The following is a 19,649-nucleotide window of genomic DNA, read 5'->3' as shown; positions in this document are numbered from 1 at the left end:
CCTATCTCTTTCACTATCCCTCTTTCCAACACTTTTGGTAGAATCTGCCCAACATATATTTTTGAATTACTTCAACCGACTTTGTTTGGCTTGGTTACCAATTTGGAAAATAACCCATTGTCTAATACCCAAGAGACACCTCTAGAAGACAAATTAAACAAGTACATATATACTTATTATTCATATACCTTAACAAAAGAATCTCCATACACTTAAATATATCATGTATGTAGATATTATAAATTGTTTCATTAATCTATCTTATTTCTAACATATTATTAATGCAAATTAATTTCTTTGTTGTATTAGGGCTCTGAAAGCAACTTCCATGATTCTAACTATTACAACTGCTGATAATGGTGCAACTCTTATTGTTCCTGATCCGGGTGATCTGCCCGATCTTTAAGAGAGAGTGAGAAAAGACCCGAAGTAAGAATTGAATAACATGAAACATTACTGGTCTCGCTTGAAAATCTTCGCACAAGTATTCTTCTTTGTTCCATAATTTCTTACTTTCTACTTTTAGTTTTCAAGTACTTTAAACTGTTGTAATTTTTTACTTTGACGATCTTAATGTCTCTTCCCTTAATCAAAAGTACTATAAGTTTATAAAAAGAATACAGATTTCTTGTATTATGACCAAAGATTTAGTGATCTCGTTAAGCTTGAGTAAAACAAGGGTTAGCAGGGCATGAGCCTTGTACATGATGTTTTTAATTCATGTGTTTGCATCAGTCGAGTACATGATGTTTATGATTCATGTTTGAGCATAATACATGAGATTACTTGTTTTTCGAGCATGATTAACATATGTGTGATAAGTGTCACAATCGTACTTCGGGGATAATATCGGCGTATGCTCGAGTCTCGAGTTACGTTTGAAAGAAATGTTTTAAAATTGTGAGCGAGAAAATACATTAAAAACAATTTTAAAGAAAGAAATGTTATAAGTTAAAAGCAAGTAGGCAACAACAACGACTTTGATGGCATATAACCCGAGTAGGAATAATTGACAACTAGTCATATCCCCCTATAATACATTTCGGGGCATTTTAACCCTGGAGGGTGTTGACATGATTTTGGTGAGCAGTCATACACCCTCGTATTGGCACAACAATAACAGTAAAGACCTATCTAATGTGAAAACAAGTAAAAGGGGTTTAAAACGGGCATGCAACAATGGACAATAAGTCATGGACAAGCATGATCGGGATGTCCGACATGCGGCCACCGACAATATACCTTGGATAAGCATGATCGTGACATTCTCCCCCACTCAATTGGTTGACGTCTCTTTTAACTGACTCTTCGCGATCTCAGCGATGTAGAATGAGGTTGACTTCAAGACTTTCGATGCAGGTCTAGCTGATCTCAATATTGAAGAGTTTCTTCTAATCTGCTAGGAAGTGTTGAAAACTACTTATCGGTTCATTGAGTTTACGTGTCTTCTCTGTCAGAGTCCTCCTACTTTCTTCTTTGGAACATTCTTCTTCTTTGCGTGACGTCATGTCGCCTCCTTGTGCTTGATGTCTTCTTGGTTTGGATAGTAACGTTTCAAGTTACTGACATGGACAATAGGGCTAGTCTATATCCATGGAAGCAACTAGATCCTATATGATGCCTTCTAGGCCTTGTGGATAACTTCGACTGGTCCGTTGTATTTTTGCACGAGTCTTTGGTTCTTGTTACTTTGAACTGGAAGCTGATTTGACTTCAACTTGATCAGAGCTTTCTCTCCATCTTCATAATACGACAATGGCAGCAAGCGTAGGTTCGCCCCACGACTAAGATCTTTTCTTATTTTCACCCCTTTTGGTTGATGGGTGTTTGTCTAAATAATCGTTAGGTTGGACTCCATTAATTTTAAGCATTTTGCTAGGGCATGAGAATGATTTTGTGTTCTAATAGGAAGTCCATCCATCACACAATGTCGAAGTCATCCATCTTGACTATTACAAAGTCGGTTTGTCCCGACCATGTCCCCCACTTGATCCGAGTTTTCTTTGCAACTCCTAGGACAGGTAAAGTTGTCGAGTTGACGACCTTCATTTTCCTTATGTCTCTTTGTTCAAGCATTTTGTTTCAATTTCTGTCATGAAGTTGTGAGTGGCTCTAGAGTCGAAAATGATGTTCCAGGTCGCTATGTGATTAACCCAAACCTTGACATACATAAGACCGCGTTCCAGTGACTCCTCTATCTCTTCCACTCTCTTCTGGAGAGCGGAAAAATACTTTAGTGCCCCCACGTGGGGGTGTGCAACATTCTAAACTAACGGTGTTTCTGTTTCCACCATCTTATACTCGGCTTCTGAGTTCACTCCGAGTTTTGCTTAGAAGGCGTATAAAGCAACCTTCTGTGGGCATTCAAATTCTTGATGAGCCCCTTGTAATGCCCCTAGTTTTCTTGTCCAAATTAGAGGCGTCACTACATGCATGACTTTAATAACATATGCAACAATTTAAATAAAACCATTTCAAACGAAGTCATGAACTTATACGTTTAGTTTAAAACAAGAAATACTGAGTAAATAACCATATTGTTGGAGTTGGGTAATGAAAACACACATGATAGGACCTATCCTTTAAAGTTGTAGCATGACCTTGAGCTCTTTCCAATTTCGGACAAGGTTGGATGTGTGGTACTTCCCCACACACGGCCGACGTACGCGCACATGCACCCACCAGATAGGCTCGTATCCGTACCCCTTGGGCCTGACTTGGTAGGAAACAACGCACTAACACGTCGTCGGACGCTGTAGAAAGGAAAAGACCCACATGATATCATAGCGAACATAAATATCGAAGGTACGCATCCGTACTTAAGTGCAAATATACACTATCACAAATACCGAGTAATAAGTAAATTATTATTTCCATTGAGAGTTTAATACATTCTCTACTCAATCAATCGGGAACTACAAGCCAAGTACACGTAACATGATTAATGGGTGTCATTGATTTCACTAAACTAATAAAAACCATAATAAAATGTAAACTATAATAACGAGAGTATGTTATAACACAAACTAATTGTTAAACACAAATGAATGATATTGGTGATATTGGATGGGCTGTAACTTTCCGCTACTTACTCTTATTAATTGCAATAGCAAGGTGTTAAGAATAAGAAATGGAAATAGAATTGGGAAGGTGTATATTGTCATTGATATTGATATCCTTAGGATACAAGCTAGCAATTAATGCCTACAAACCAGAAAAATATAAAATAATTAAATACTTGGAATAAAATAAAATATACTGTAAATCAAATTATAAATAAAGAATATTAAGATATAATATTTAAGATATATTCCATAAATAATATATCTCAACACTCTCTCTCAACTTGGAGAGTATATGTTAATCACATCCAACTTGTCTTTACGAGTGTAGGTCAATAACACCCAAGTTGTCTTTTGAGAAGAGAGTGGAGGTCAATAACACTTTTGTGAGCAGTAGTGAAAATATCCGTAAAAAATAGACCGCCTTTGATTGGTTTGCATTTTTAGATTTTCAAGAAATTATTGAATTTACAGAAAAGATGCAAAACCAAAAAATAAACCGCCTTTGATTGGTTTGCATTTTTAGACTTTCAAGAAATTATTGAATTTCCAAGAAGGATACAAAACTCAGAAATAGACCGCAATGATTGACTTGATGATTGGTAACTTGTTCCATCTAATTTGATTTAGAACAAGTGAATATCCTCCCTGATCACTTCTTGGTCCATGCATAAATGATTTACTGGATAATAACACCAAGATCGGTGCTCTGGATCACTTGAGAGGTTGTGAAAGAAAATACGAACATCTTGAATATGTCACCTTTGAGCTTGGTGAGAAATTTGAAAATGCTTATAACGTATTCTTGATATTGGATGATCAGCGTAAAGGCTTCACTGAATGAGTTAGGGTTTGGCTTTAGGTTTAATACTCCCCTTAAACTCAGAGTCCAAGGGGGTATTAGGAATATCAAGATCGGTGCTCTGATATTAGAAATACAAAGATCGGTGCTATGATACCATATTAAGAATAAGAAATGGAAATAGAAATAGAATTGAAAAGGTGTGTATTCTCATGAATATTGATATCCTTTGAATAGGATACAAGCTAGCAATTAATACGTACAAATGAGGAAAATATAAAATAATTAAATACGGATAATAAAATAAAATATACTGTAAATCAAATCATAAAGGAAGAATATTAAGATATAATATCTAAGATATATTCCATAAATAATATATCTCAACACAAGGTTACGTGCTGGCCTATTCTCTTCTTAGAGTACCTGAGGATACCGACTCTCGTCTTGCACCTTAAATGCACACTCATAAGCTTCTGTTAGTCAAGACTTTCTCATGTCTATTTCTTAACTAATCGTGGTAGTATTAGTTTCTATATCTCTATTTACTTTTAAGACTTATCAGCCTTAACGCTTAAGCATCCATGAATTTAAGAAGTGCAACTACTATTAATAATAGCTAGTATGTGGAGCTAAATAAGATCTAATTATACGTGCTTATTATCTATTTTAAGAAAAAATTATTTAGTTATAGGTATTATAGGTATATAATAGGTATATCTTGGTAGAATATTATAGGTGTATCTTTGCTTATGGAATATATTTTGATATTGAAACTTTAAAATAAATTTCTTTCTTTAAGAATAATAAATTGAGAAATATTCACTTTAGGTAACTCGATCCGGGTGAATTCTCTACCCAAACGTGCTCGTAAAAAATAAATGGAAAATTTTGTGGAGATGAGAAATGTAATAGGTGGAGGGGACAGGCTTCCCTGTCCCGTCCCACCCCATGGGCATCTCTAATCCATCCCTCTTGAAAAATTCATTGATCAAGGCTCTCATAATTTTTTTTGTGGAAATTCAATGTATAGTATAAAACAATTCCGTCCACTTACAAACTACCATGATTAATCACTTCAACAAACACATAAACACAAATGGAATAATTTTGGAAATATAAATGGTAAAAGTTTGAACAATTTTTTCATATAGTCTTAATTCAATTCAAGTAACCAAATGCTTCCAACAAAGTAGATGTGGAGATGAAGCACACCCACACAACGGAAGAGTAGATGTGGAGATGTGGAGATGTGGAAATGAAGCTCACCCACACAACCGAGTTGCAATAATCTAAAATGAAATGAAAATTTTGTAGTTGAAGCTGGAACCACTCAAGAGGGAAGAGTTTGTTGTCCATGTCTATCTCTTCAATTATTGTATAAAACCCAACCCTTCTACACCATATCATTTCTACACTAAATTAGGTATTCGCTTTGGAGAAGACAAATCCATGGCTGCAACCAAGAAGACAGTTCTAATAACTGGGGTGTCCAGAGGGATAGGACGAGCTTTGGCATTGGAGTTGGCAAAACATGGCCATCTAATTATTGGTTGCGGCCGCCACAAAACCAATTTGGATTCACTTCAGCTGCAACTCTCTAATGCTTCCCCACAAAACCATTTGCTCTTCATTGCTGATGTGGTTCGTAATGCTTTTTCCTTTGCTATGTCTTATTGTTTATCTGTTTAATTTCTCCTTTTTGTTTTGCAGAAGTCAGATGACAGCATCCGACAAATGGCACACACGGTCCGAGACAAACTTGGTTCTCTTGACATCATTGGTATGTTTGTGCTACAGTTTTTTTTTTTCTTTTTTTTTTTTTTCATTTTGGATAAAATAAAGTAAACACGAAGTTCATGATATAAACCAAGAGACATCAATCATACAATATACTTCGACGAGCATAGAAAGAAAATGTTGTTGAAATTATCAAAAAAAATATTTCAATTCATGCCACATCCAATGAGAATCAAGTTTCATTGTTATGAATTCTGGGTGGATCATAATTTAGAATTATAACGTTTATTTAATATATTTTAAGGCTTATTTACATAATCGTTAATTATGATTATAAAGTATACAGTAGAGTGGTGGCTAATTATGATCATAAATAGTTACAACTTTTGGAATGTCTCACGGAAGGTTAAGAATTTTTATTTTGACCCTATATAAAATGATGTATGTTATATTTGTAAAAGAGACTTGTAAAATGTAGTGAAAGAATCATTTGTGCTGGCTAAGTTTTTTTTGCAATTCTATGTAGTTTAGGTTGCATGTAGAGTCATTCAAGCTCGACATGATCAATCTTGCTTGTGTAGTAATTCGAATCTTAAACAAGTGTTCTTGCCATGAGATATTTGATCAACAATAATCATTCAAGCTAGACATGATCGATCTTGTTTGTGGAGTGATTTGAATCTCAAATAAGTGTCTTGCCTTAGATGTTCGATCAACAAGTAATCCAAATCTTACTTCTCTTATAGTGATTTCTTATCATTTTTTTTTTTTTTTCTGCAGTGAATAATGCAGGTGTGAATACTGCGAATTTGAAGTTTTGGGAGGTTCCTGACGAAATGTTTGATAATGTAATCGACACAAACATAAAAGGGGCAGCAAATGTGTTGCGTCACTTCATTCCTCTTATGCTTCCTAGGAATCAAGGAATTATTGTGAACATATCTTCTCTGTATGGAAGAACTGTTGGTCCCCTGGTACGCATATGCTGCAATCTATATTAACAAAGCTCTCATCAACAACAGAAATGATTAGTTTTTAACTATCCAGGCTTCGGCTTATTGCGCTTCCAAATGGGCGATTGAAGGTTTGAGTAAATCAATTGCAAAAGAGCTACCAGATGGAATGACCATTGTAGCGTTAGATCCTGGCATTATCAATACGGACATGGCTGTTGCCTATTTTGGCGATTTGGCTTCCCAATACCAATCTCCTCAAGAATGGTATGCTTACCAAATCCTATACATTTTTAATCAACATTTAGTTAAAGTAAATGAATATTATATCTTTTATTATATCCACACCTACGGCCTAGTTACCTATAAAAAAATATGGAGAGAATACAAAAGCTCAGTAAGTAGTCTATAACTGGTAAGTTCTTAATTGTACCGTTAACCTAGAGTACTAAAACTTCTTGAGTGTTGGACCGAGTACATAAAACTTATCTTGGATCATATTACATGATCAACTGGGAAACTTCCCTTAAAATGGTCTATAAATCACTCCCCCATGAAAGATCGACATGGTCACATAGTTGGTGCAAACTTGATCATGACATCTAGCTAGTAATACATGACGCAAGGCATCTCATCTGGGCGAGGGAAACATGAGTCCCATCATGACATAGTGAAAGGCGTTCTCCCCTCAATTCTTTTGTAAAACTTTGTAAAACTTAAAGATGGAGTGTCAAGAAAGAGTTAGGGACTGATATCTTTCCTTTTTGTGAACTATAGTCTAAGTTATTACCTTCCAAAGTTAGTTGGAAACTCGATTCTTCACTAGAGTCGACTCAGACGAACTTATTCTTGAATAGGACTATTGGGACACTTCCGGCCACATTTTCTTCACTAGAATTCCTCCTTATACTCCCTTCAAACTAAAGGAATTAATTTGGGAGGACGACTTTGTGTGAATGTGGCTGAGTTTGAATTTCAATCTTTGGTCTGTAACTCAACATAGAACGCAGAGTTGGATCCTCTTGACAACTTGATCTCGGACGAATTAGCCCTGGATTCTTTCATCATATATGCTCTTCTTAGTTTCCTAAGGCTAACGAAAACCTCGATTTTGGATAAAATGGGTTGGAAACAAGAGTTTGAGTTTTACCTCCAAAGCTTACCTGAGATTAAAATTCTCTAATTGGACACACCCTTAGAGTTATTGTCCTTCAAGGTTTTCTATGGAAATGTATCTTGGAGATGTAGAAATCGATTGGGATAGATCTTACACGACGAATTCACGTGTAGCTTCAGATTGAATTTTTCAAGCTCCTTGGGACTCCTTGAACAACGGACCGAATTAGAGAATTAGGTTTGGGGCATTTTCGACGTTTCCTTCCTTATCAAACTTGTGGGTAATCTTATTTAAAAGGTATAGAAATAAGTTTGGAGTAAATAGTGGATTATAGCTCTCGAATTTGGAGAGAACCCGAGAACTTGATACCCAAAAACAAACTCTTATAACTCGCGATTGAAGGCTCGACGTTGCTTGTTACTTGCTCCAAATGAATGCCCATGACTTATAATTTATAGAGGAAGGATCCACCACCTTTGAAATTTCCAGAACCACCATGATTTTGCTGTCGATCTTTCTAAATTTTTACGTTGAAAAAACTTACTCTCATCAGAGTTTTGCCGATTTTAGTTTTGAATTCCCACCGTTGGATGTGATAAGCTATAGATGTTCTAAATCATATCTAATTTTGTTGGAAATTCAACCGCTAGATTTCAAGATAAAGTGATTACCGATACTGTGAAGGATCTGATTCTGATTGTGTCAGTGACAATTTCTTAATACCCATGAAACTGCACCCATCATACTCATCTCAAACTAAGTTCTCCCATCATATTCATCTCCATCTCCAGTTTGTACCAATACTATCTCCTGTTTCTTTAATTCCCATGAAACTGCACCCAAACTAATGTCGATCACATATAAGTATTTTTGGAATCATCAATGTTTCATCCCCAATCATTATCATTTTAACCATGTTCTTACTGTGAATAATAGCTCACAATACATGACAAATAACTCTTTTCCAGCTTCTAAATGATTTATCTTCGGTGATGTCATAAAATAGCTCAGCAAACTTTCTGAGAACATAAGATCGAGTCTAGTCGTAGTTTAATATCTCAAACTCTCAACGAAACTTCCATAAATTGTAGCATCAAAATTTTCATTTTCATTGTGCGTGCTCAAGTTCAAACCTACTTCTGTAGGAGTATTTTTTTAAAACCACGATCATCCATAGTGGTATGATATTGTCCACTTAGGTCTAAGCTCTCATGACTTTGCTTTTAGTTTCTCCCTCGTACAAATGGAGATGTATTCTTTAATTATAAACTTATTATCATCTCCTTAATTACTCAACGTGGGACTCTCTCCCAACAACCCTCAACAGTATTGACATGAAAAGTATGCTCTTACCCGTTATCTCAAATTCTTTCTTCATGCTCTCTTTGAACTCTTCAAGCATAATGGCCTAAGTTCCCATAAAAAATTAAATCATCGACTTAACTGAAACCACATTCCAGGGAGAGCAATTTTGAGAATAGAATGATTAGGAAAAGCATAAAAACAATTCAAAGTTACTACCCTTACTGACAAGATAAGATGCATATTCTTTTAAAGTGACTCAATCATAGGAACTTCATAGTTATGTGTGCTTTGCTTTGAGCAATTCGAGTCAGGTGATCGCCTTGAAATTTTATAAGATGCATGTGAGTGAAGACAAAACATGCTAGAAGGACTTGTGTTGGTTTGTAAGGATAGTTTTTACTATTAGAAGCGAAAAGTAAGTGATATGACCATGTCGCAAGGGATGTAGGAGAAAGTCGTTGCCATCACGTGCTAAATCTAAATTCTAAAGCCTAATTCAAATCTTGAACATGGGTCGTTACAAATAGTATCAGAGCGGTACCTCTTCTAATAAGATGTGGTTCGGGATGAACCAATGCAGAAGCTAATGGGCATGTGACACCTAGGTAAAAAAGTGGTATATCAATGAATTGAGACCACATCCGATTCTGAAGATACTAAGAAATGCTTAAAAAGAATTGAATGCTACTACATATACTAACAAAGTGCACCTTCTTTTTCAATGGCTCAATCATAAGAATTCCATAATTAAGCATGATTTGCTTGGATTAATTTTATGTTGAGTGACCTCATGAGAATTTTAATAACTCAGCCTAAAATTTCCTAATATTCCTATAAGTTGATAATTTCTTTTGCTAAGTTAAGCTTATTAACTCATATTCTCCACCGTAAGTTTGACTTTGCTCGAGATTCTTCACTTCAAGCAACTTTTGCATGTCTGCAAATTTAACCCTTTCTACGGTCTTGGTGAGACTGTCCAACTTTGCTGGTCCCTAGTCAACTTTGTCTTCTTCCAATTTCTTCCACTCCTCTCTTCCGTGGAGAAAATTTATCATGTAGAAACTTCTTGTAATGTATTCCTCCGTTTTCAACCTTCTTTTTTGGCCTATCAATAGGTTTCTTTGGTTGAGATGGCAAGTTTGAAGTCTCATTTTTCTTACACCTTAGTGGTCTTCCTCTAGGCCTCCTTGGTTAAGATGGTAAGTCCAATAAAACACAACAACTAGTAGGTTGCACTTCGCTGATTGAGGGAACCTTTGGTTTCTTCTTGGATCTGTACTTCAATTCCTTTTTCTCCCGACCAATTGGTTTGGGTTTCTTCTTCAATTTCTTGCGGCCAACGCCAATGGATACTTTTGGAAGATGTTGATGGTCTTTCAATAGTATCTTATACATGTAGTTTCGCGACCATTTTACCTTCATCAGGGCCGACTATCTTCACTCAGATACACCTTGGTCAATAGATGTTGATCGTCATTCTTACACTCGAACAAGATAGATCCTTTGCCTTGGATCGGTACAATTGATCCATTGCAAAACTTCATATTTCCAATTAACTTCTCATCAAGCTTCTTAAACTTTGCTCAATCACGGTTATGTGGTTGTTAGCTTTGTTGTTTAGGTACCACATGCTCGTCTCTACTTGGTCTTCTTCATCTATGGAGGGGTTTGTCATAACCTTTTCTTCTTTGAGTATCAACAGATTGGTCATTTTCTCGGCCAACATCAATGCGGGCTCTTCATCATCCGTGAACATGAGGTTTGCCTCCTCATCGCGCTCCTTGTTGCAGCACTCTACCGCATAATGCCCGTATTTTTTCACAAGAGTAACACTTGATCATACTCTTGTCCTTCTAAGGGATGACATTGTCATGGATTTATGAGGTATTTTCATGTTTACTACCACATCCGCGACCTCTAATTTCCTTGGTATGGCTGTCACGTCCTCTCATACCTGAAAAAGAAGAGTCGGCTGCATCATTCTTTTTCGTCCATGCGAGCCACTCCTCATGTGTGAATAAGATGTATTTCTCCTCCTGATTGTCTTCGTAGCCATGAAGTCTCTCCTCCTGGACCTTAAGACGACCAACAAACTTTTCAATCAACATGTTCTTGAGGTCGCTGAACTGCTCGATGGAGGCAACAATCTACATGCATCTTGGGTAACAACTCGAAGGAACTTCTTAACGACGGAGATCTCATTCACGATGTCGCCTAATGAATGGATGCCACTGACGATTGTCATCAATTTCATGATAAAGTCATCTATTGACTCACCGTCCTTCATGCAGATAACCTCGAGCTCACTCTTCAAGGTTTGCACCTTTGCTTCCTTGACACATTCCACACCCAAATGCATTGTTTGCACTCTCTCCCACGCTGCCTTTGTCGAGTCCTTCTTTGCCACCATGAGAAGAACGTCTTTTAGGACTGCTTGGTAGATGACGGCAAGAGTCATCCTATCCTTCGCTCCTCAACATTGTCACCTGTGCCTATAAGTTAACACACATCTTTATCGACCATGTTGCGTAGTTACTCTATGTGAGTAATAGGTATTGGAGTGTTACACTCCCCTCTCTTCCACTCCTCATCGTTGTCACATCTTCTCCAGTGACTTTGTATGGTGTTGGCATTTATTTCTGCATCCTAGCTCTAATACCAAATGTTGGATATGACCCACAATCGAAATATGTTAAAACAAGTAAAAGAAGCAAAAAGAACAACGTAAGGGAGAGATCTTTTTAAACAAAAAAAAACCTTTATCACATAGCTTTTCAAATTAGTTTGTTGTTGTGAAAATATCATACATATCTGAGTATTTAGAGTAGAGAAGACAAAAGATTTCCTAAAACTTTCTATCAAATTTCCTTAGACGAACTACTAACCATTTTCTTAAAAAAGACTAACTATTTTTCTAAACTTATTCAAGTCAATAAGTACAGAACAATTATCTTAAAATTTCTCTAAATTAATAATTTCTTTCGACTCTAATTCAAGCTTATTAATTAATAGACCTGACTTATTTTCTTCTCCAACCTAGACATAACTTTTGTGTTGCACAACATATATTTCTTCGTTCAAATATCCAGATATTTCCAATGTTGACTTGACATCCATTTAATGTACTTCCTAATTATTATATACAACAATAGCTGGAAGAAAACAAATAGCTTATAAATGAGTCATCAGTAGGAAATTTTCTTCATAATTCATAACATATTTTTTTCTTATACCCTTTGACGATAGGTCTTACCTCATACTTCCCAACTTCACCAGTTTGCTCAAGTATTTTTATGTGCAAAATTAACTCCAAGACCTTCTAAGTTCTTTGGTTGTTGTACTAACTGCTATATTTCATATCTTTTTATTACATCAATCTCTTAATCTATTACAACTTTTCATTTTTCATTTTGAATGATCTCATCAAATTTATAGAATTTGCAATACAAATAAAATAGAATCAGCATGATCATCTTCTGTCATCTTTCTTAAAGCATCATAGATCTCTAGCATATTTCTTGATGACACAGTTGAGATAAAGTGTCAAAACTCAAATGTTCATGATGAAGTTTATTAGTAATGAAGTATCATTTACTAAATTTTGTGTCTGTGTTGGTAATCATATGTACCTTTGTTATGAGAACTCCAACTTGGATCTAATCTTACACATATTTTCTTTGAAGATTAAATCATGCCCTTTTGGTAGAATCTGCCCTACAATTAAAAGCTTGTGTTTGAGGTTGTAACATAACGAACTTCGGTGGCTCACTTCTCTGACTTCTTTATCCCGACGAGTATATTATTTTCCTTTCGATTTTAATCTTTTTGTTATCACTAATTTTCACCTCATTATGAAGAGATTCATCCAAGAAAAGAGAAAAACATCCTTCTTTCCCCATCATGTGTTACAACAACTGCTATCTAGATAGCACATGTCTTTGATACTTGTTTCTTAAACATTTTAAGTGAGGAAAAGAAGGTTGGATATAACCCACGATCAAAATATTTTGAAACAAATAAAAGAATGAAGAAGAAAAGCTTAAGGGGAGAGAACTTTTGGAAAATCTTAAGCACTCAACTTTTCAATTCTCTTTATTGTTGTGTTAGAGCATACATCTGAGTATTTATAATAGAGAATCAACAAATTTCCTAAACTTTCTCTCAAGTTAAAACCACTAACAATCCGGAATAAATCCCTGACCATTTCCTATACTTATTCAAGTTAATAACTATTTTTACCAAGTCAAGTTTAATGACTCACATTCTCCCTCGTAAGCTTGACTTTGCTAGAGATTATATTAAAGATCACGTATTTGTTTAGATTACTGTCAGTTAGTATTTGATTAAATTTCCTTATAGTTGTTAGGATCGAACAACAACGCTCACAATCGATTTAGATGAACACAGAGAAATAGGAGAGAGAAAATGCAAGGAGAACTCTGGCTAAAGGACTTGTATTGATAAGTATGTATAAGAGAGAATATAGAGAAGAAAGTACATTTCCAAAGTTATACCTGAGGGTGTACGTATATGGTTCAGTTTACTGTATATAGTTTTACCAGATTTAACCATCTACTATATATAGCTATTTACCATATATAGCTTTACTGGATATAACCGTTGATCAAGCTATAAATAAGAGAGCAGACTCCATAACCTAACAATTCTCCCACTTGGAGACTGATTCAGTCAACTAAGAATTTCATTCTCAAACGATCACTGCACCATACCAATTAAGGCTTTGCATAACCTCAATTTTCCAACATCAACACATTTTGTCAGCATGTCTGCTGGATTCTTTGCACCCTCTATCTTCTCCAAATACATATCACCTTCTTCCACTAACCTGCGAGTGAGATGGTATTGCTTTCTAATGTGTTTTGTCCTTGAATGATAGACTGGATTTTTCACCAGCTGTATGGCACTCTGACTATCTGTATAAAGAATCTTCTTGCATTGCTTCATGCCTAACTCTTCTAGATAGTCTGTCATCCATATCATCTCCTTTCCAACTTCAACTATTGCCACGTACTCAGCTTCAGTAGATGAAAGAGCGACGCATTTCTGAAGCTTGGACATCCAACTCACTGCTGTTCCATCTATAGTGTAGATATATCAAAATGTGCTCTTGCTAGAGTCTACATCTCCACTAAGATCAGCATCCACAAAANCAGATATCTTAGAAGCCACTTCACAGCTTCCCAATGTTCCTTCCCTGGATTTGCCATGTACTTGCTAACAACTCCCACTGCATGTGTTATGTCAGGTCTAGTGCAAACCATAGCATACATCAAACTCCCAACTGCAGAAGCGTACGAAACTGATGCAATGTGCTCACATTCCTCAACTATCTTGGGAGATTGCCCCTTTGACAATTTAATACGATTTGCCAAGGGGTAGTCTTGGGTTTAGCATCATTCATCTTGAATTTGGACAACACATTCTCAATATACTGCTCTTGGGATAGATTTAATGTGTCAGTAGATCTATCTCGAGAAATTCTCATCCCAAGAATCTGCTTCGTTGCACCAAAATCTTTCCTCTCAAATATTGAAGACAAGCTTGCCTTCAGGTGGTTTATCTCCCCCATGCTTGATCCAACAATTAGTATATCATCCACATACAGGAGTAGAAACACATAAGAATCAGTGTATTTCTTGAGGTAACAACATAAATCCTTTTCACTCCTGTGGAAACCACTCTTGCACATGAAGGAGTCAAACTTCTTGTACCATTGTCTCGGTGCTTGTTTCAGTCCATACATGCTCTTATTGAGATTACACACCATGTGCTCCTTGCCTGAAGTTGCAAACCCTTCTGGTTGTTGCATATAGATCTCCTCATCTAGATCTCCATGTAAAAACGCCATTTTTACATCCATTTGCTCAAGGTGCAAATTCTCCGGTGCAACAATACTCAGTAGAATTCGGATAGTAGTTAATTTCACAACTGGAGAAAAGATCTCAGCATAATCAATGTCTTTTCTTTGTGAATATCCTTTAACTACTAACCGAGCCTTAAACCTCATTCTGCCATCTGGTTCAGCCTTGATTCTGAACACCCATTTGTTCAACAGAGCTCTCTTTCCTGTAGGTAACTTAGTCAGCACCCACGTTTTATTCTTTTCAAGTGAGCTCATCTCATCATCCACGGCTTGCTCCCACTTGGTTGAATTTTCCACTTGTAGGGCCTCATTAAAGGACTCTAGTTCTTCTTTGTCAGTCAGCAACAGATAATGTAATGAGGGTGAATATCTATCTGGTGCTCTGATAGTCCTGGATGATCTCCTCAACACCTGCTCAGGTATAACTTGCTTCACGTCTAGTTCTTCAGCAACAGGATCAGGAGTTTCTTGAGCTTATGTTGTAACATCACTGCGTGAATTTTCCTGCCACTCAAGTTCAACTTCCACTTGCTTTATAGTGTTAGATTTTATCTTTTCTTTGTCATTTACAGGACATTTTCATCAAAGGTCACATTGCAGTGTCTTAGGATTTTCCTATTTTTGTCATCCCAAAATCTGTACCCGAACATGTCAGAGCCATAGCCTATGAAGTAGCATTTCACAGCCTTAGCATCAAGCTTATCTCTCTTCTCTAGATCAACATGAACATACGCAGTAGAACCAAAAGTTCTTAAGTGAGAGTACTTGACTTCTTTTCTTGTCCATACTTCTTCGGGAAATTTGAACTTCAAGGGTACTAATGACCCTCTATTAATCAAATATGCTGCTGTGTTCACAGCATCAGCCCAGAATGTCTTTGGTAGTCCAGAATGAATCCTCATGCTTCTTGCTCGCCCATTCAATATTCTGTTCATCCTTTCTGCAATACCATTTTGTCTTGCCTTANTTTTATTCTTTTCAAGTGAGCTCATCTCATCATCCACGGCTTGCTCCCACTTGGTTGAATTTTCCACTTGTAGGGCCTCATTAAAGGACTCTAGTTCTTCTTTGTCAGTCAGCAACAGATAATGTAATGAGGGTGAATATCTATCTGGTGCTCTGATAGTCCTGGATGATCTCCTCAACACCTGCTCAGGTATAACTTGCTTCACGTCTAGTTCTTCAGCAACAGGATCAGGAGTTTCTTGAGCTTATGTTGTAACATCACTGCGTGAATTTTCCTGCCACTCAAGTTCAACTTCCACTTGCTTTATAGTGTTAGATTTTATCTTTTCTTTGTCATTTACAGGACATTTTCATCAAAGGTCACATTGCAGTGTCTTAGGATTTTCCTATTTTTGTCATCCCAAAATCTGTACCCGAACATGTCAGAGCCATAGCCTATGAAGTAGCATTTCACAGCCTTAGCATCAAGCTTATCTCTCTTCTCTAGATCAACATGAACATACGCAGTAGAACCAAAAGTTCTTAAGTGAGAGTACTTGACTTCTTTTCTTGTCCATACTTCTTCGGGAAATTTGAACTTCAAGGGTACTAATGACCCTCTATTAATCAAATATGCTGCTGTGTTCACAGCATCAGCCCAGAATGCCTTTGGCAGTCCAGAATGAATCCTCATGCTTCTTGCTCGCCCATTCAATATTCTGTTCATCCTTTCTGCAATACCATTTTGTCTTGCCTTACCGGGAATTGTTCTTATTAATCTAATTCCCTCAGCTGCACAAAATGTTATAAACTCTAATTTGTTGTACTCTCCTCCATTGTCAGACCTCAGGCATTTGATCTTCAAGTCGGTTTGATTTTCAATTTCAGCTTTCTACTTCTTGAAGGTGGTAAACACATCTGACTTGTGTTTCAGAAAGTAAACCCATACCTTCCTACTGAAGTCATCGATGAAGGTGACGTAGTACCTTGATCCACCAAGTGATGAAACCGGAGATGGTCCCTGAAGTCTGTATGGATCATTTCCAACTGCACTTTCTTCGGTTCTCTGGCAGTCTTTGTGAAACTAAGACGTTTTTGTTTGCCCATAACACAGCTCTCACAAAGACCCATATCAACAGATTTTAAGCCTTCTAAAGCTTCTTTCGCAGTCAGTATCTTCATTTCTTTGACGCTCATATGTCCAAGTCTATTGTGCCATAGACTTGAATAGGAAGCACTCTTAGCAGCAACAGTCATGTTTATACACTCTGCCATAGTGTATAAGGTTCTGAATTTTATGCCACGTGCAACAACCATGGCGCCCTTCACAATCTTCCACGAACTCTTTCCAAACTCTGCTGCATAGCCTGTGCTATCCAACTGGCCAATAGAGATCAGGTTTTTTTTTAGACTAGGAATGTATCTAACATCTTATAATGTCCACTGATTTCTTACTGGTGTTTGTATGGAGACATCTCCATTCCCTTCAATCTCCAAGGTTTTGTTGTCGGCAAGATACACCTTCCCGAAATTTCCTGATTTGAAATTTTGAAACAATTCCTTACTTGGAGACGAATGGAACAATGCACCTGAATCAAAAATCCTAGGAGAATTATCATAAATAGTCCTAGGGGAATTTTGGTTATTTTACCCATAATTCTTGATTTTTCTACTTAACGAGTTCCAATGGCTTTAAAACTTCACCACACCATCAAACATCATAAATTAAGATCTACTACAGAGTTTCATAGTATTTGGAGGTTAACTAGGTCATGAACCGTAGGTAGATATTCGTAAGGGCATTATGATCATTTGTACAACTATGTATAGATCTTTAATCGACTTGATTTTTTCACGAAACCTTTAAATGAAGTTTCAAGGAAGAATTAAAGACCAAGTTCATACCTTTTCGTGGTCTGTAGCTCAAGTTATAACCTTTCAAAGTTCACCAAAAAAACATGTTTTTCGCCGGAATAAATCTAGAAATCTTTTGTTGGGTAGCCGATTTTAAAGCTTTTAAGGACTCGATTCCTTCATGAAACTTGTTGGAAATCCCCTATGGAATATATAGGAGTTGGTAGGAAGGAAAATGATTAACCATAGCCCTCGAATTTAGAAGAAATCCGAGGAAGAAAAACCCATAATCTATAAGCTTCCAACTAAGGTTTAGGAATCCTCACCACTCTATTCTTGTCTTAAAATGTTGCCCAACTTTAGACTTTATAGGGGAAGCTTACACCAACTTTGAAATCTCCATAATCGTTGTAATTTGGGGATTGGATTTTTTGGATAATTTGTTGAAAATATCCACTCCAATTTGAATTCCGACAGTTGGATTTGATGATCTTTGAACATTCTAGAATGTATCCAAATTTGGGAGAAATCCAACGGCTTGATTTTGAGATTCAGGATTTTTGTGCAGATGGTCACGATAAAGGTTCTGATTTTGAGTAGAATGGTACTTTCGTAATTATCTATAATTTTAGAGGTATTTTGGTAATCTTCCATTTGTGCAGATGGTTTTGAGCAGAATGGCACTTTCCTAATTATCTATAATTTTAGAGGTATTTTGGCAATCTTCCACTTTTGAAATATTATTCATATACCTTGACAAAAGAATCGTAGAAATTATAAATTGTATCATGAGTCTATCGTAATCGATTTCTAACATATTATTAATCCAAGTTACTTTCTTCGTTGTATTAGGGCCGTGAAAGCAGTTTCCATGATTCTAAATATTACAACCGCTGATAATGGTGCAACTCTTATTGTTCCTGATCCTAGTGATCTACTAGATATTTCATTTTTGTTGCAAAATAGAGAGGGAGAGAAAAAAAGACCCAAGGTAATAATTGAATAACATAAAACATTATTAGTCTACTTGAAATATTCCCGGAAGTATTCTTCTTTGTCCTACATTTTCATACTTTCTACTTTTAGTTTTCAAGTACTTTACACTGTTGTAATTTTTTATTTTGATGATCTTAATGTCTCTTCCATTAATAAAAACTACTATAAGTTTACAAAAGAGTACCCATTTCTTGTATTATGACCAAAGATGTTATACAAAAGAGTACCCATTTCTTGTATTATGACCAAAGATGTTGAAATATAATTTAAAGTTCTGACCAAGTTTTTAGGAAGCTAGGAGTAGTTTCCTAAACTTGTGAATTTATTCATGCTCAATTGTGGAGTAGGATTTCCATAAGCAAACAATAATAAATCATTTGCAGCTTTGGTCTATTTTGTCTTTTGCTATCTCTTTCATTATTTTTTTGCTAAAAAAGTTGGTATGTGAGCGAAGTTCTTGTTAGCACGGAAAGTGATTATTTTTTTTTCAAAACAAAAATGGAAGTAGCTGATTTTTCTTCCTCTGCACCGCTCCTACCAATTTTTAATGGTGAGAAATATGAGTGGTGGAGCATCAACATAAAAACCTTGCTCAGATCGCAGGAGCTATGGGACTTGGTGGAGCACGAGTTTGTTGCTGTATTAGAACCCACAATGGAAGAAAATGAGAGACTAAGAGAAACCAAGAAAAAAGGTGTCAAGGCTCTATTCATTATTCAGCAAGCAACTCATGACTATTTTTTCACGAATTGCAGCAGCAACCACATCAAAGCAAGCTTGGTCAATTCTGCAGGAGTTCAAAGAAGATTCAAAATTCATAATAGTGAAATTGCAATCTCTAAGACGTGCTTTTGAAACTTTGCTCATGAAGAATGGTGAATCAATTGCCGATTGTTTGTCAAGAGTAATGGCAATAGTCAATAAATGCGCATGTATGGAGAGAAAATTTCAAATGAAACAATTGTTACAAAGGGGTTTAGAAGCCCAACTC

General features: G+C 36.2%; 1 protein-coding gene across 2 annotated transcripts; it reads left to right on the top strand.

The window, feature by feature from the left end:
• Positions 1-5,192: 5,192 nt before the first annotated feature.
• Positions 5,193-18,836, top strand: LOC111793086 (NADPH-dependent pterin aldehyde reductase-like). 2 transcript variants are annotated; one of them, XM_023674826.1, is made up of 5 exons: positions 5,193-5,508; positions 5,578-5,647; positions 6,385-6,578; positions 6,652-6,824; positions 12,226-12,359. In XM_023674826.1, exons 1-5 carry the CDS (start codon positions 5,317-5,319, stop codon positions 12,284-12,286), a joined length of 690 nt encoding a protein of 229 aa, XP_023530594.1. In that variant the 5' UTR covers positions 5,193-5,316; the 3' UTR covers positions 12,287-12,359. The 2 variants fall into 2 exon arrangements, with proteins under 2 accessions (XP_023530594.1, XP_023530586.1); XM_023674818.1 differs by lacking the exon at positions 12,226-12,359 and adding an exon at positions 18,515-18,836 and having other exon boundaries at positions 5,200-5,508.
• Positions 18,837-19,649: the final 813 nt, after the last annotated feature.

The sequence above is a fragment of the Cucurbita pepo genome, chromosome LG01, assembly GCF_002806865.2.
Source record: "Cucurbita pepo subsp. pepo cultivar mu-cu-16 chromosome LG01, ASM280686v2, whole genome shotgun sequence".
NCBI classification, from domain to species: domain Eukaryota; kingdom Viridiplantae; phylum Streptophyta; class Magnoliopsida; order Cucurbitales; family Cucurbitaceae; genus Cucurbita; species Cucurbita pepo.
Note: the sequence above shows the minus strand (reverse complement) of the source record. Positions and strands in the feature narration are given on the sequence as shown.

What these genes read in the sequence shown, in the direction of transcription:
- LOC111793086 (XM_023674818.1), top strand. Translation starts at nt 5,317, where the DNA reads ATGGCTGCAACCAAGAAGACAGTTCTAATAACTGGGGTGTCCAGAGGG. An exon ending in GAAGAACTGTTGGTCCCCTG is followed by an intron (nt 6,579 to 6,651) that starts GTACGCATATGC and finishes TTAACTATCCAG; the next exon opens with GCTTCGGCTTATTGCGCTTC. An exon ending in TACCAATCTCCTCAAGAATG is followed by an intron (nt 6,825 to 18,514) that starts GTATGCTTACCA and finishes TCGTTGTATTAG; the next exon opens with GGCCGTGAAAGCAGTTTCCA.